Source organism: Leptonychotes weddellii, chromosome 4 (assembly GCF_054177405.1).
Source record: "Leptonychotes weddellii isolate Sample4059 chromosome 4, ASM5417740v2, whole genome shotgun sequence".
Classification (NCBI taxonomy): Eukaryota; Metazoa; Chordata; class Mammalia; order Carnivora; family Phocidae; genus Leptonychotes; species Leptonychotes weddellii.
The window spans coordinates 140,744,889-140,760,764 of NC_138372.1; the positions used below are offsets into that span (position 1 = coordinate 140,744,889).

General features: G+C 32.8%; 1 protein-coding gene and 1 pseudogene across 42 annotated transcripts in view; both read left to right on the top strand.

The window, feature by feature from the left end:
• The window catches only part of RIMS2 (regulating synaptic membrane exocytosis 2), a 577,313-nt gene that overhangs the window by 279,907 nt on the left and 281,530 nt on the right, over nucleotides 1-15,876 (top strand). For 22 of the 42 annotated variants that reach the window (XM_081816358.1, XM_081816367.1, XM_081816360.1 and 19 more), the window contains 6 exons: nucleotides 474-682; nucleotides 2,168-2,287; nucleotides 5,022-5,121; nucleotides 6,144-6,267; nucleotides 8,026-8,072; nucleotides 12,154-12,266. In XM_081816358.1, the coding sequence (XP_081672484.1) occupies nucleotides 474-682; nucleotides 2,168-2,287; nucleotides 5,022-5,121; nucleotides 6,144-6,267; nucleotides 8,026-8,072; nucleotides 12,154-12,266 (713 nt within the window). Of the gene's footprint in view, nucleotides 1-267; nucleotides 336-473; nucleotides 683-2,167; nucleotides 2,288-5,021; nucleotides 5,122-6,143; nucleotides 6,268-8,025; nucleotides 8,073-12,153; nucleotides 12,267-15,876 lie in introns of all 42 variants that reach the window. The other 20 variants (XM_081816378.1, XM_081816363.1, XM_081816348.1 and 17 more) reach the window with 1 other exon arrangement.
• Nucleotides 14,662-14,895, top strand: LOC115939638 (U2 spliceosomal RNA; annotated as a pseudogene).

Genomic DNA, 15,876 nt, shown 5'->3' on the forward strand with positions numbered 1-15,876 from the left:
CTATTCCTGTTTATTATTAGCCTTTTCTCTTCTTGCAGAACTTTTGATCTGTAGGATCCATCTAGAGTACATAAACTTTATATTCTGCATTCTATAAATTTTACTCATTTGGAACCTTAGCTTTCTCTTGGTATATATAGTGAGTGCTGCAGACAAAGTTCTTGAAACCAGACAGGATCACATAGTTTAAAATGTTTATAATGTCTTTGTCTGTCCTATCTTGCGCTGTCTCCTTTACTGCACTCTTTGTCTGTCTGACTCTCACAGGAGACATGGATTACAACTGGTTGGACCATACGTCTTGGCATAGCAGTGAGGCATCCCCAATGTCTTTGGTGAGACATGTGGAGCCTTACTATTCAGTTTTCGTTTTTCAGTTCACTTTCCCTTTTTTATTTACACCTTTGCATGTTTTCTTTTCTGTACCTTTTTTTTTATTTTTATTTATTTTTATTTTTATCCCACACCTGTAGGGGACAGTCAAAAGGGAAAAAGAAAAACTAGTGAGCAGGCAGTTTTGTCGGACTCTAACACCAGGTCTGAGAGACAAAAGAAAAGGATGTACTCTGGCGGCCACTCTTTGGAAGAGGACTTGGAATGGTCTGAGCCTCAGATTAAGGACTCTGGGGTAGATACCTGTAGTAGCACAACCCTTAACGAGGAGCATAGCCATAGTGATAAGGTACTGAGATCGTGGAGCCTGCCTTTCAACCCGCTCATTTGGTCTTCGTTTGCTCTCTGTCACTCATTCAAACGGAACATAATGAAAGGACAGGGCCTTTCAGGGGTCAATGTAGCATTTCTTAAGGTGCAGAAAAGAAAAACAAAACCCAAACAAACAAACCAAAATACTTCTTGCTTGCTTTGCTGTTCTTGTTGTTCGACGGCATACCAAAAAACAAGTAAATGAAATAAAAAAATTAGGAACAAAGGAATGCTCTGTCTATGGTCGCGTGAGAGAACTTTGTGATGTTTTTATAAACCACAAATATAAAGAATTTTTGGATTGGCTCATTTGATTTTTTGCATATATTTTCCTTGGGATGAAAATTAAATTATTAATAGTTTCAATCCCAGGCAAAAGGGAGATAATTGGGTCTGTTTGCACAGAAAAAGTTGTTTTTCTTTTTTCCCTTTCACTGTCGTTTTGCTCTTTTGTTTTATTGTCATAGCATTTTAATGTAGTATTAATTAGTACTAGAACCATTGCCATCTGCTTTGGTATTTATTATTTCTGCTTTTAGAGTAGTGAGACTTTTGAAATCTTTTTACCATATAGATGTGATTGACTAGAACTTGTCTTTTGCCTGCCAAATTTTGCATGAAGATGTGCATGTTACTTTTAGATGACTGAAACTATGATTACACAAATCGTTTACTTTGTTATTTGACATATAATTCATAATGGACGGTGTCATGATTTATAAAGGGCTTGGCTCTGCCCTGAGAAAGAGATAAACTCCTCACATTTTCAAGCTTATTTAACAGTGGATACCATTGAATTATCTAATAAATTTAATTTACTAAATAGATCAAAGACCTGAAAGAATCAATGAACCTGCAAAAAGTGAGAAATATACACTAGCCTCACCTTTGAATTAGGTCTCTCTCTCTGTCATGTAGATTCAGCTGAAAAGTTACTGGGGCTTGTGTATTTTTATAATTGTAATCTAAAAACCTATTTCAAAGAAGCCCTCATCATAGGCTCAAATCTGATGTATTAATATAATTTTACCTTTTAACTTATACTGTAATTAAGTCTTTCAAAGTCTCCAATAGTGTTTGAATATTAAAATATCATTTTTAAATGAATTTAACCTCATAGAATTTCAATCTATCTCTTCTGTCATGTGAATTTTTAATTAATCTTCAGCATGTAGATAGTTTGCATATATTTTCAAGATTTCTCAGATTTCATAGAACATATAACTGCAATAATGTGTCAGGGCACTGTAAGAATTTGCAGTAATTGGATTTTGAAAAATCTTGAGATTTGGAGCATGTCAGCATAACGTAGTAAGCCCTTTTGATCAGTGTTTTGAATGCAAACTGGTTTGTGTAATCATAACTCTTTGGAAATCTGGAGTTTAGAGAGACTGTACAACAAAGGGTTATTTATCATAAAAGAACATTAATTTTTTTTTTGTTTGTTGACGCAATATGTCAGCACCCTGTGACGTGGCAGCCATCTAAAGATGGAGATCGTTTAATTGGTCGCATTTTGTTAAATAAGCGTCTAAAAGATGGAAGTGTGCCTCGAGATTCAGGAGCAATGCTTGGCTTGAAGGTATGTGATGAAATATGAGATTTTGGCTCCCTACTCCTTTACTGATTTATGAGAAAAGCAAAAATTTAATAACTCTTTCCAACTTATGCCAACTTAGTATTTCTTTCCCATTTTCAAGAATTCCCAAGTATTTGCACTCATGACCCAAAACCTTTTCATTTTCCAAGTATTATTTATTCCACAATAATACTCGTATATATGATTTTGGAAAATACAACTCGAGTGATATGCTTGAATACTGAATACAGTGCTGTCCTTTAAGTCTGTATGTGTGTTTATATTCTGTTAAAACAATGGTTTTAACCAATGACTAAATATGCAAACTTGGGAAATGTAGTATATTTATGACATGGTGTTTAAAGGAAAACCACAGGCCTCAAATAGCATCACTTAGGTTAAGGCCCCATGTCAGTTAAACAAAACTTAATCCCTAGCTTAATGCAGTTTCAGTCCCCCAGCAATGTAACCTCTATCCAGTCAACATGGAATTTTCTGGTCAATACTAGGAAATTTATTGATAGACCCCCTTTTGGAGGGCAGTCTTGCCTTAATGGTGCATTCCTTGCTAATAAATTCCTTTCTTCTATTTTTTTTTTTTAATGCCCTCTCTCAGCCTTTGAAAACCTTTCTTTTGTTGACCTCAGAAGAGCTCTCCTCTGCTTGCTAGATGGGATGCTGTCCAATTCATGAATCACTTAATAAAGCCAATTAGATCTTCAAATTTATGCGGTTGAATTTTGTTTTTTAGCAAACAATATAATTTTTGTTTCAGGGTAGGAAAATGTGGGTGTGTGTGTATTTGTGTGTGTGAGAAAGAGTATACTGTTTAAAGTCTGGAAACTCAAAAATACTTATGGTAGGAGATTTAATGTAACTATTAATTCATATTTGACTGTAAAATACCAGACAGTTATTTGGTAAGTAGATCAAACAGAACTTTGTGGTTTTGGGGGTTTTTTGTTGTTGTTGTTGTTGTTGGTTTTTTGTTGTTGTTATTGTTCATCTGTATGGTGAATTAAAAACTGAAATGAAAAAAGAGTAAGTGGTTTTTAGAGTTAAGCAATTACCACAGAAGTTGCCCTATAGAATATAGTGAGATATTAGAAAACTTTGGGTATAAGTGGAATTGGCCAACAAACATTTATTGGGTGCCTGCCATGTAGCTGGCACTCATCTGAGCATTTTACTTCTATCATATTATTTAACACAGCAGATGAGAAATAGGCTTAGAGAGGTGTCATAACTTGCCCATGGTCACAAAGATGATGATGAAGGTGAGATTTAAATCCAGATCTGTCCAATAGAGTGTTAGAGCAGTGAAAAGTAGAGGTTAGGGAGTCTTGGCTTGAATCCCGACTACGGCCATTACAAGCAACATGACATTGGGCAACTAAGCTTCTGTTAGCCTCAGATTCCTCATCTGTAAAATGGAGATGATAATGCTTATTGAATTATTATAATAAACTTAAATAAAGCAATATACAAGCATTTAGCACAGTAGCTAGCACACTGTAAGATTTTAATAATAATAATAATCATAGTATAAAGTATCATTAATTATTATTATTGAAGTTTATCAAGCCAAGAAAGTTTTAAAATATTAACATAAGGATGTCAGCCCATAATATCTATACATTTAATTTTCAGAATCAAACATAGCACTAATTAGTTAGTATGAACTGAACTGCAACTGGGGGTGTTTCACTGCAACTTGGGAATAAATACATAGAAAAAGCCAGTGATTTTTAAAATTCAGATATTGTTCGCTCAATTTAGAGGAAAAAAACTAATTAATGAAGTCAATTACTGTTATTTGCTTAACATGCTATAAAGTTGATATATTGGTTGAATGGTAGTTGATCACAAGCATTAAATTTGTAAGAGGCCAGTCTTACAGGTACACATATGACTCTGCAGCATTATTGCTAACATTTGTTTTTCCTCTTTCTAAAAGATATATATTAATAGAAGCATAAAAATAGAAAAATTGGGATGCAAATAGCGTAAAGTTTACATGAGTTCTAATGAGATTAAATACATTTTGTAATTTTCTTAGGAAAAATCTGTCATTATCATTTACATTATCAATGAGCCTAAAAGATTACTAAATAATGAAATTTTGGTGGGTTATCATAACTATAGTCAAAGTAACAAATATTTATGTGGTTATGATATTTTAAATCTATAACTAGAAACATTAATATAATTCTATAATACTGTAATAGCATGTTTTTGGAAATGATAAAAATAATTCTCTAAGAGAAAGTACAAATTATTAAATTCTTTCTAAGGTATGTAATTTTTTTTATTATTATGTTATGCTAATCACCATACATTACATCATTAGTTTTTGATGTAGTGTTCCATGATTCATTGTTTGTGTGGAACACCCAGTGCTCCATGCAGAACTTTAATACCCATCACCAGGTTAACCCATCCCCCCCCATCTCTAGAACCCTCAGAGTCCATAGTCTCTCATGGTTCGTCTCCCTCTCCAATTTCCCCAATATTTTTTTTACAAATACTAGATTAAATTGTGAAAATTTTAGAATATCTCAAAAGAGTCCACTTATGGAACATGTACTCAGTTTCTAATAACACTATATTATTAAAAATTATTTTTAGAATATTACAGTTTTAAAAGCTACAAATTGTCTAGTTATTTTTTACTTGAATCTTCAGCTATGTTCCTTTGAACAATATGCCTGTTTTAACACTCTTCTCTTTTAAACAGGTTGTAGGAGGAAAGATGACTGAATCAGGTCGGCTTTGTGCATTTATTACCAAAGTAAAAAAGGGAAGTTTAGCTGATACTGTAGGACATCTTAGACCAGGTAGGTTTCTATCTTTGATTATTTATATTTAAACTGTTAAACTCAAGTAGTTATAAAAAAGTTGTCCTCACTTAGAAATGATTTGACCAAAAACAAGGAACTCATTTTTAACCTAAATAAAAAAAATCTTTATTCTTAATGGCAAGTGTAACTATTATTTCTTGAGTCACATCAGATAGAAAGATTTTTATATTTACTGATTTTTTTTCCTGATGGATATTCTTATTTTGTACCTAGTATTAATCTATTTTGCTTCCCATAAGGCTTTACTTTTCTTTTGAAAAAATTCCAACAGTTTAGGAAACAAACGTTATGGATAAATACATATTTCCTACAATGTGTGACTCCTTATCTCTTTGGTAATGGATACTATTGGAGAGATCCTTGAGTCCCTTGGAGAGAATATGATAAGATGCTAAGCTTTAAACATTTTATAAGAAACTGTAGGGGCATCTGGGTGGTTGGTTAAGTGTCTGTCTTCAGCTTAGGTCATGGTCCCAGGGTCCTGGGATTGAGCCCCGCACAGCATCGAGCTCCCTGCTCATTCAGCAGGGAGTCTGCTTCTCCCTCTCTCCCTCGCTCCCCACCCCCCTCCACTACCCCGCTTGTGCTCTCTCTCACGTGTGCTCTCTCCCAAATAAATAAATAAAATCTAAAAAAAAAAAGAGAAATTTTAGACAAGGTGCTCAGTTGCATATATATTGACAAACCTAGAATATAGTCATAAAATTTTCAAAGAGTTAACAGATTTTAATAATTTCTAGAATTAGATTCCTATTAAGAAACCACAGAGATAACTTTTATGTAACTTTATTCCTCAGACCTTTGTCCTTTTGGGTAAAAGTACTAATCATCCTTACCATCAAATTTTATGCCAATGGAGCTGTTCTCAGTATGTCTTATTCCATAATGGTGACTTTATTCTATTGAGTTCATTGCAGTTTAAGAGTGCTTTGGTTTCAAGTGCATTTTATGGGATTAGTTTTTCTTTCTAAAATTATCATTACTGGAATACACTATAGGTGATGAAGTATTAGAATGGAATGGAAGGTTATTGCAAGGAGCCACATTTGAGGAAGTATATAACATCATTCTGGAATCCAAACCTGAACCACAAGTGGAGCTTCTTGTTTCAAGACCTATTGGGTGAGTCGGTTTGTGTACTTTATGCACATACCTTATAAAGTTGACTACTGTTATACAATTTGTAGTGTGCAATCTAAAAATATCTGATTGCTCCATAAAAATTATTGTTTTGAGGACAGTGCTTCTTTTCTCCTTTTTTGCTAAAACAGCTCACCAAAAATCATGACATTTCTTTATTTGATCATGCTAGAATACAGTTATTATAAAAGAAGAAGAAATATTTAGGTGTTTATTATTTTTATTGTCTTAGTAGCTTAGTAGGTGGCTAAAGGCATAGTAGGAGAAGGGGACTATAATAACAATTACTTTTAAAAGAAAGTTCATGAACTATGGTCCTCTACATTGTGAAAATGAGGGTCAATGAATTTTACATATTTTTTTTTTCAAAATGGAGATTTCAACATAGGAAAGAGAGGTCCCAAGGACACACTATTCCTAAATAGAGGAACAGTTTAAGGAACAACGTGATGTGTTTAAGGAAACAGAACCAAAGTACTCCTTGGCTTTTGTAATTTTTTGCCTATAGATTAAATTAGCAATTTCCAAAAGTTGACAATAAATATAATCCTTTGTGCTGTATCCTGATAATTTCTCATTAAATATCACAGCAGTGTTTCCCTTATAGAAGCTTATATTCTAGGCCGATGTAAGAGATATACCTATAACTAAGTAAAAGCAACAGAAAAAATATATACAATGACAGCAAATTATTAAGTGCAAGTTTGGGGTAAAAGTATTTGAGGGTAGAAGCTATAAAAATTCTTTTTTTGTTGTAGAGTACCAATGGCCAGTTGTCTTTCACTTAGGAAATGATTGGACTGTATTATTTTGATCTCTTTTTATGTTGGAGAAAATGATTTATGTTGGTAACTTAGTTTTTTTAATTTAATTTTATTTTATTAGGTTATGTTAATCACCATACATTACATCATTAGTTTTTGATGTAGTGTTCCATGATTCATTGTTTGTGTGTAAAAAGTAACTTAGTTTTATTGAAATGTTCCTTTCAAAGTAATGAATCTGGCACACGAAATTGTATCTTTTTCATTTTTCTATTCATAGTTTTGTAATATGGTAAAACTGCTGTGTATCAGCTTAGTATATTAATCAAATATATTTCTTGGTATTAAAGGATCCTCTAATCATATTTTTAATATCTTAAATATTCTTTTATGTACTTTTATGAATGACCTTAACTATTAAAATTTTTTCTACCAATCTTGGCAAATCTCAAACAAAAATGTACATACTTTCGACATAAATGCAGTTACCATTTGTAAGTCCCAATGAAAAACATGTTTGCATTTTTTCCTCAATGGAGTTATTACATTTAAAAAATTTCATTCGCAATCTGAATCTTTAAATTTTTCTTGTGGTGATATTTTATTTATACTTCAATGTTATTGATTAAAGAATAGAATAGAATTAAAATATATCATAAAACCTATCTTTAATTCAAAAATTTATTAGAATGGATGATCATGTAGTAAAGCACATAGAAAATAAAGTATGTTTTTATGAATCTGCTATAAATGCATATGACTGTTTATTCCTTTCTAAGCAGTTGAGGTTAGTTCAGAATACTTTGATTAGCAATAAAGTACTACGTCTTGTTTTCTCTTACTTATATAATGCTACTATCATATACAATTGTGTTCATTTTACACTCTCCTGTTATATATAAGTTGATGATCATCAAAATAGCAGTTGCATTAATTGTTGAAACAATTTCTTGTTTTTCTTGTTCTATCATTTCAGAGATATCCCTAGAATCCCTGATAGCACACATGCACAACTGGAGTCCAGTAAGTCTCATTCATTCTAGAAGAAAATATTAATAGTGTCATTTTTCAGGGGTCAGATGAATTATTTTATCTACTAATATGAAGTAAGAAATAGAATAATCTTGTTACAAATATATAGTTATTATACAAATGAAAAATTTAGTATTATTTCATGTTATTATGGGATAAAATACAAATTCTATAATATTTTAAAGATAGTTTTATTTTAATCACGCCCTCTTAACTGCTACATGTTTTTAGATAGCTTTATTAAGGTACACTACAATACATTGGCCCTAAGTGCACAACGGGGTAAATTTTGATGTACAGATGAAACCATCATCACAATAAAAATAATGAACACACCCATCTCTCCTAAAAGTTTCACCCCCCTCCTTCCTTAATTTCTTCTCATTTTAAAATTTACTACTTTGTAAACTAACCCTCAGTAAGTGGGGTGGGGGGGATCCTTGGGACAATCTAGTGAATAATATCCAAATTTACATTTTTAGAAAATAGGATAGTAGTTCTGATTTGGCATTATAGTAGAGATGGAACAATAGACAAGTAAGTTTAAGTAACGTTAAATACATAGACGCTTTTTATTACTTTTGTTTGAGTGCTATTTCAGATGTTAAACAAAGGGCTTTTTTTCCAGTGAACTAAGTTTCTTGATTGATTGAGAGTAAGGGATATTGTAAAAGAAGAGAGGAGAAGGGTTGCCATTTGAAATATGTTGCTCAGGAGAGACCATACTGAGAAGGAATGATTGGAACGAAGATTTGGAGGAGTGGCTCTCTGGGGGAAAAACTTTCCAGGTACAGGGACCAAGTGGTGCAGAGGTTCTCGGGCAGGAAAGCCTACGATGCACTTGAGGAAAAGCAAGGAGGCCTGTGTTGCTGCACTAGACTGAGCAGCGGGAAGGATGAAGGATAGGGGAGTCCTGGCAGCCAAATTGCATAGAGTTTGTAAACCGCTGTGAAGACTGCTTTGTTTTGGGCTTTTACTCTGTGGGAAATCAGTAGCTACATACGATGGTTTTGAGGAGAGATTTATGTTTTAAAATCTGGCTACTGTGTTGAAAATAGTTTAAATGGAGTCAAGGGTGAAAGCAGAGAGAGTAGTGAGAACTATTTCTATATTTAGTATTTTATATGGTGACTTAGGCTATTGGTGGTAGCAATGAGGTGATGAGAAGTGATCGGATCCTACAATAATTAAGAACATACTATTAAAATAGATTTTTTTACTTTTATATCACAATTACAAGTGTCTTTAAAATCTATACCAGAGAGGTGAAATACTTTGGGAATGGCGTAGCACTATATTTTAAAATATGATCGAATGACTTACTTGATTTAGTACCTTTAGCTACATACTAAATCATTTTATCCAAAATAATACCATGATCACAAAAAAACTATAACAATAAATAAATACAGTTGACCCTTGAATAACATGGGTTTGAACTGCAGGGGTCCACTTATGTACACATTTTTTCAGTAAATACAGTGTATTACTATAAATGTATTTTCTCTTCCTTATGATTGTTTAAATAACATTTTCTTTTCTCTAGCTCACTTTACTGTAAGAATACAGTATACAATATATATATAAATGTACAAAATATGTGTTAATCAGCTGTTTGTTGGTGCGTCTTCTGGTCAATAGTAGGCTATTGGTAGTTAAGTTTTGGAGGCATCACAAGTCACTGCGGTTTTTTTTGACTGTGCGGGGGGTTAGGCCCTTGACCCTCAGGGTCAACTGTACTGAATAATGATATCATCATCATTATCATCATTGCGCCCATTTTACTGAGTGCCTGGGATTGTGGTTGATGTTGTGCCTACATTATCACATGTATTTCTTACAAGAGTCCAACTTTTATTCACTTAAGTAACATCACTCAGATATTGTATGAGCAGGGTGGAACCCTTTATCTTATTATAGCTATTAAAAAAAATCCCCTGGTCTACAATTTTACAATTGTTTCTGAGGAGATAAGGGTCCTTTATCAAATTAAATTAGAATCAATCCTTTATTCTTTAAATGTTGAAGAATAGGCCCAATTATTAATCTCTGTCCTTAGTTCCTCAGTAAATTCTTCTCATCCTAATGCTTTTAATTGCCACATGACTCCTAGGTTTATAGTACCAAGATGATCTGTCATCATTCCTTTATGCTTGGATGTTTAAATAATATGTTCTGTTAAGTGTCTTCCTGTTACTTGAAGCTTAACGTGTAGAAACTGAGCTTATTTCTTTCCACTTCTAAATATTATATAAGGTACCACTGTATTTCTTTTATTTTATTTTATTTTATTATGTTATGTTAATCACCGTACCTTACATCATTAGTTTTTGATGTAGTGTTCTATGATTCATTGTTTGTGTATAACACCCAGTGCTCCATTCAGTACGTGCCCTCTTTAATATCCATCACCAGGCTAACCCATCCCTCTAGAACTCTCTGCTACATGTTTTTAGATAGCTTTATTAAGGTACACTACAATGTACCTTACACCACCTCCCACCTCCCCTCTAGAACTCTCAGTTTGTTTCTCAGAGTCCATAGTCTCTCCACTTCTGATCCCAAAGCCTGAAGTTTCCCCCTCAGTTTATACTGTACTCTTCCTAGAGGTGTATTTGATCCTCTAATGGCTCCAACCCAGCAGACACTTTACACTATGATTTCTAACACTAATATCTACTTGACGTTTGGTCCCATCCATAGATCCCATTACCTGCTTGACATCTCCCCTTGGATTTCTCAGAGTTACCACGGGGTCACCATGTTACAAAGTAACATCTCCACCCATTCCCTTAAGCACAGGACTATCTCCAGGGTTCCACATCCCAAGGAATATCAGCAGTGTTCTGTGCAGAGAACAAGACAGACCTTAAGGACTTTCTTGATCTCATGTCTGGCTACAAGGCTTGAAATCTTCAAGTTTCCCCTCTTCCCTTTATCTCTCATATCTAATTAGTTTCTGAGTCCTCCTTTGTTTATTTTGTGCTATCACCAGAATTCTTTCTTTCCATTCCATTTTCACAACATTTCCTATTATTGTTTTATTGAATTCCACCTGTTTTTAAGTATTTTCCATCGCTCTTAAATCAATCCATGCTTTAAGTAAGTGATAAAGTCATCTGCAAATGTAGTTATTGCCTCATTCAGAAGAGCTAGCTTTGATAGTCAATTAGTGCCAAAATGTGTAGCCCAGAATTCCAGGCACTTAATTCCCCCCGCTATCCCATTAGCTACATTTTGACTCACTTTCTGAATTGTTCCTTCCCTTCCGCAGAGATAAATTCATACATATCACTTCCGGGTGTTGAGGCTCTGCTTTTTCTGCTCTGCTGTCTCTTTTTTCAAGGACCTTTACTTCCTTTCTGCCTAATTTATTATATTCTTTTCCAGATGTGGTTTGAAATTATCACCTCCCAGAAAGGCTTCATGATTAACATTCTAGTACTTATGTTTTTAGAATTACAAGTTTAGACCATCTTCAAGTTGCTTTATTGGTTTAGGTTTTGATTTTTCCTAAGTTTCTATTTTTAAAACTTTCTTAATATGTTATTATAAGATATGAATTTAGTATACACATAACAGACCAGGTAACCAAGTCCTGATGTAGAGGTCTGTCTCTACTATAATTGGCAGAGAAAATGTTTCACTCTTGGTCTTAAGAGAATCCCTCAGCTGTACTTATGCTTCAAAAAATAGATGTAAGTTGGGGCACCTGGGTGGCTCAGTCGTTAAGCGTCTGCCTTCGGCTCAGGTCATGATCCTGGGGTCCTGGGATCGAGCTCCGCATCAGGCTCCCTGCTTGGCGGGAAGCCTGCTTCTCCCTCTCCTACTCCCCCTGCTTGTGTTCCCTCTCTCACTCTCTCTCTCTCTCTCTCTCTGTGTCAAATAAATAAAATCTTTAAAAAAAATAGCTGTAAGTATATCTGGAACATTGTGGCTAAGAAAATGGTCTATATAATGACATTTGTGGACATTTTAAATAAATAGATAATTTAAAAGACATATGGTAAAGATTATTAAGTACTAATCAAGAGTCATCATTATTGTTCTTTATGTATAATTACCATTTCAGGTTCTAGCTCTTTTGAATCTCAAAAAATGGATCGCCCTTCTATTTCCGTTACCTCTCCCATGAGTCCTGGCATGTTGAGGGATGTTCCACAATACTTATCTGGACAACTTTCAGTATGTAATCACTACATTAATTTCTCTTTTTGAAATACCAAGTAATGTTATTACCATATGACAATAGCTTTTTGTAAACCAACTTCTTCTTAGAATGTAATTGTGTTTTTAATCATCAGTTTTCTCATTCTAGTAGTTCTGATTAATTGAAATTTAATTTTAATTATTTAGCATAGAGTTTCTTTATTAAAGTATATTAGATTTTCTGGAATTCAGTGAGAGAATTTGTAGAGATATCTAAAACCTTCTTTACCTTAGTAATTTTATTCCAAAATTCAAGGTCATGATATTTGCTCACTATCTTAAAATGACTATAATTTGTCCTAGACTTTTGAGAGCAATCACATTGCAGTACTGTACAAAGATGGTATATTTAAGATGAAAGTAAATTTTATACATTCCCTGCTTTTCAAGTTTAAGGAAATTTGGTATGAATTTCATAGTAAATCATTGGGGTATGAATATTGCTGTAAGTATAATGATATTTGAGAAGCTTTGGTCAACAGACAATACTCAGTAAATGGGGAAATATATAATAGATAACTGAGTATACTGGGTGATTTCATAGTAAGGGATCCCTAATTTGAACACCTTATATAAAAATTAAAAATTCAATTAGGCATTTTCTGTCCATATTAGAAGAGCTTTACAAATTTGAGCCCTCACTTTTTATCAATTTCTTCAGTTGCCATTCTCTTTTTAAACTATTTAAAATATTAAAATATCTAAATTCATCCAGTTGTATTTTAGAAACATCATGTTGATGAGTTACTAAACTTGCAATTTTATATGTATTAAGAACTATTTAGATTCTCAAAATCCAGACATTGAATTTTGGATAAAAAATGTTATAATTGAAAACTAAACTATTCTTGGGCTGATATTTTAAGAGTAATAGAAAAAGCTTTTTGTTTAATCAGCTGTGAAATTTCTCCTTTTATTTTTTGGGGGGTGGGAGAGGTATTTGATTTTTACTGAAGAATTTTTATTAATTAAAAGCTATAGGAAGTATAAGCAGAGCTAACATTAAAATTATTGAAATAGTTCTTAGACATGTCCATTCTGGGACTATTTTGATCACAAAGGTGACAATAACAGAAAAATTATGCAAGAAAGAAGTTGAGATACTATTAGGAGCTTGTAAATGTCTTACTAAAATTGATTTCTTTATTCTTTTCTTTTCCTTTCTTTCATAGAGTGATCTTTTTCATTTGAAGACAGTGGTCTTTCTTTCATTTTCTATAATAAGTAGCATCTTTCTGCTTATTCTTTTACATATATTGTCAGCACGGATGTTGTCACTTATAGTTACAAATGTATGTGTGTTTTCTTACACCATTTTAGAAAGTGCTAATATTAACCTTTTTTATTAAATTATTATGGCTCCATTCAAATAGTCCATCTTTAAATAATGCTTAGGATGGCTGGATGATGCCAGTACATAAATGTGTGTGTGTGTGTGTATGTGTGTGTATAGTTGGCTTCAGTTGGTGGAGGAGGGAGTAGAAGTTAGACTTCCATAGTAAGTAAGTATCGCTTTGTTACCGTCTTTGAAATCCCAAGGCCCTATAGAAATTGGACTGGGGAGGCAGGTGGGGGGTGGGGGGAGATTGAGGAGCCTAATGCAGGCATTTAGACAAATTGCAAATTCAGCTATTTTTTTTTATCATGGTTCAGAATGAATATACTAGAAAGGTAAGACTTAAATATTTTGGGGAAATAAAAAAAGTTTTACTTCTAAGGGTATAATTAGTGATTTAAAGTAATAGTATGTACATTTATAAATGTTGTTAGTTTAAAATCCATGTAATTGTAATTTAAAATGTGTACATCTTATCATTTTCTTATGACTGGGAAGGGGTATGCTCCAGTAAGATAACATTAATAAATACAATACATATTTGTTGTGGTAAATCTAGAGAGTACAGATAAGTAACTAAAAAATAAAAATCACCTATAATCCTACCACTAAAATGTAACTTTTCACATACATACAAGTTTTTAAACAAAAGTGATTAATCTGTGTATAGTATTTTGAGACCTGCTTTTCCACTTAGTAATATATTGTACGCTTTTTTCTTTAAAATTTTTTTCTTTAAATATTTCTCTTAAAATGATTTTAAGAGCTAATATACCATTTTTTAATTTAATTCTCTATTATGGGACATCTTGTTCTTAATTTATAGTACTATAAACAATGATGCCATGGAAATCCTTGAATATAACTCTTACATATTCTGTTAGGTCAGACAAAATTCTTTTGTCAGGATAACTTTTCAGAAGTAAAATTACAATATGAAAGAAAAGAGAAAAAAAATTAAGATTCTTAAAATCTATTGCCAACATTTTCCTCAAAAATGTTTTTATGAAATTAATCTTCAATCATCTATTCAAGATCGCTTCTCTGCCTTTTGGCTAAGATCAAGTGCAGTCATCTATCTATTCAAGAAATATCTGTTAAGTTCTGACCCCAGGTCAGCCATAGTACTAGTTGCCGGGAATACAGCAATGAACAAGACAGACATGGATTTTATCCTCATGAAACTTAATTTTATGTTCGTTCTTTGCATGCAGAAAAAACATGAGCAAGATACCCATCTGATATTATTTCCTTTATATTTAACCCTATTCCTGCCAACTGGAGACAATTTTGGTTTGCTCTAATGATGTAGAGTTTAGGAAATACATCTGCATATATCACCTTTTTGGGAAAATTCCTAGGAAGTCATCAGGCAACATTACAGTTCCTATCTCCTTCTACTTATTTTACCTTTGGGCATTTTTATTTTGGTGAGATTTTACCTGGGCTCATAACTCACTTACAAATTTATGATGTTGCTAATTCCAGGGAACAAAGGTAATTTGTATGGCTTGTGAGCTGACCTCCTAATATATTATGTCAGTTCATGGACTGATATTTTCTCAAATAGAAATATACATATAATTTAAATTGTTGTTTAAACTTTCTTTTAAAGACTATTGATGATTTTAGAAAATTTATGCAGTTTATTTCCTCTTTATGCTTGAATTCTGCTGGCTGCTTGTTATTATCCTAGGGCATAACTGTAAAAGTGCCATGAATACATTTGGTGAGGAACTCAGTATGAGCTCAGGTTTAGGACACCTGGAGTGTGTGTTAGCCTTCTCAGTGCCAACACTCCCTTATTTTGATTCTTTTTCATATTTATGTTCTTCCACAGTTAAACAGTTTCCTTCATCAGAGGATTACTTCTGTAGTTCTTTCATTATTTTTAAATTAATCTGGAGTCTTTGGCTAGTTTTTGATAGAGCATTAAGATAAAATATAGCCTTCAACTCTTTTTAAAAGTGAGAAATGGCTCAAAATTCTTTCTTTCTATAGGAACACATTGATTCTTATTGACAATCATATTTTATTTTACTTCTGAGTCTGTGGTTGATTTACAGCTATAATGTTTCCTCAAGTTACTTTGTTTTAATATTTTTTTGACTCCGTCTTTAGTGATTATTGGTAAATATTGTACATAATCATTTTGTATGCCCTTTTAAGTGGAATAAGTAACTGAAGAATAGGTATGTATCCTTCATATCTCCTTAGAAATTCTATAGCCTTTTTAAACCTTTCTGTAAG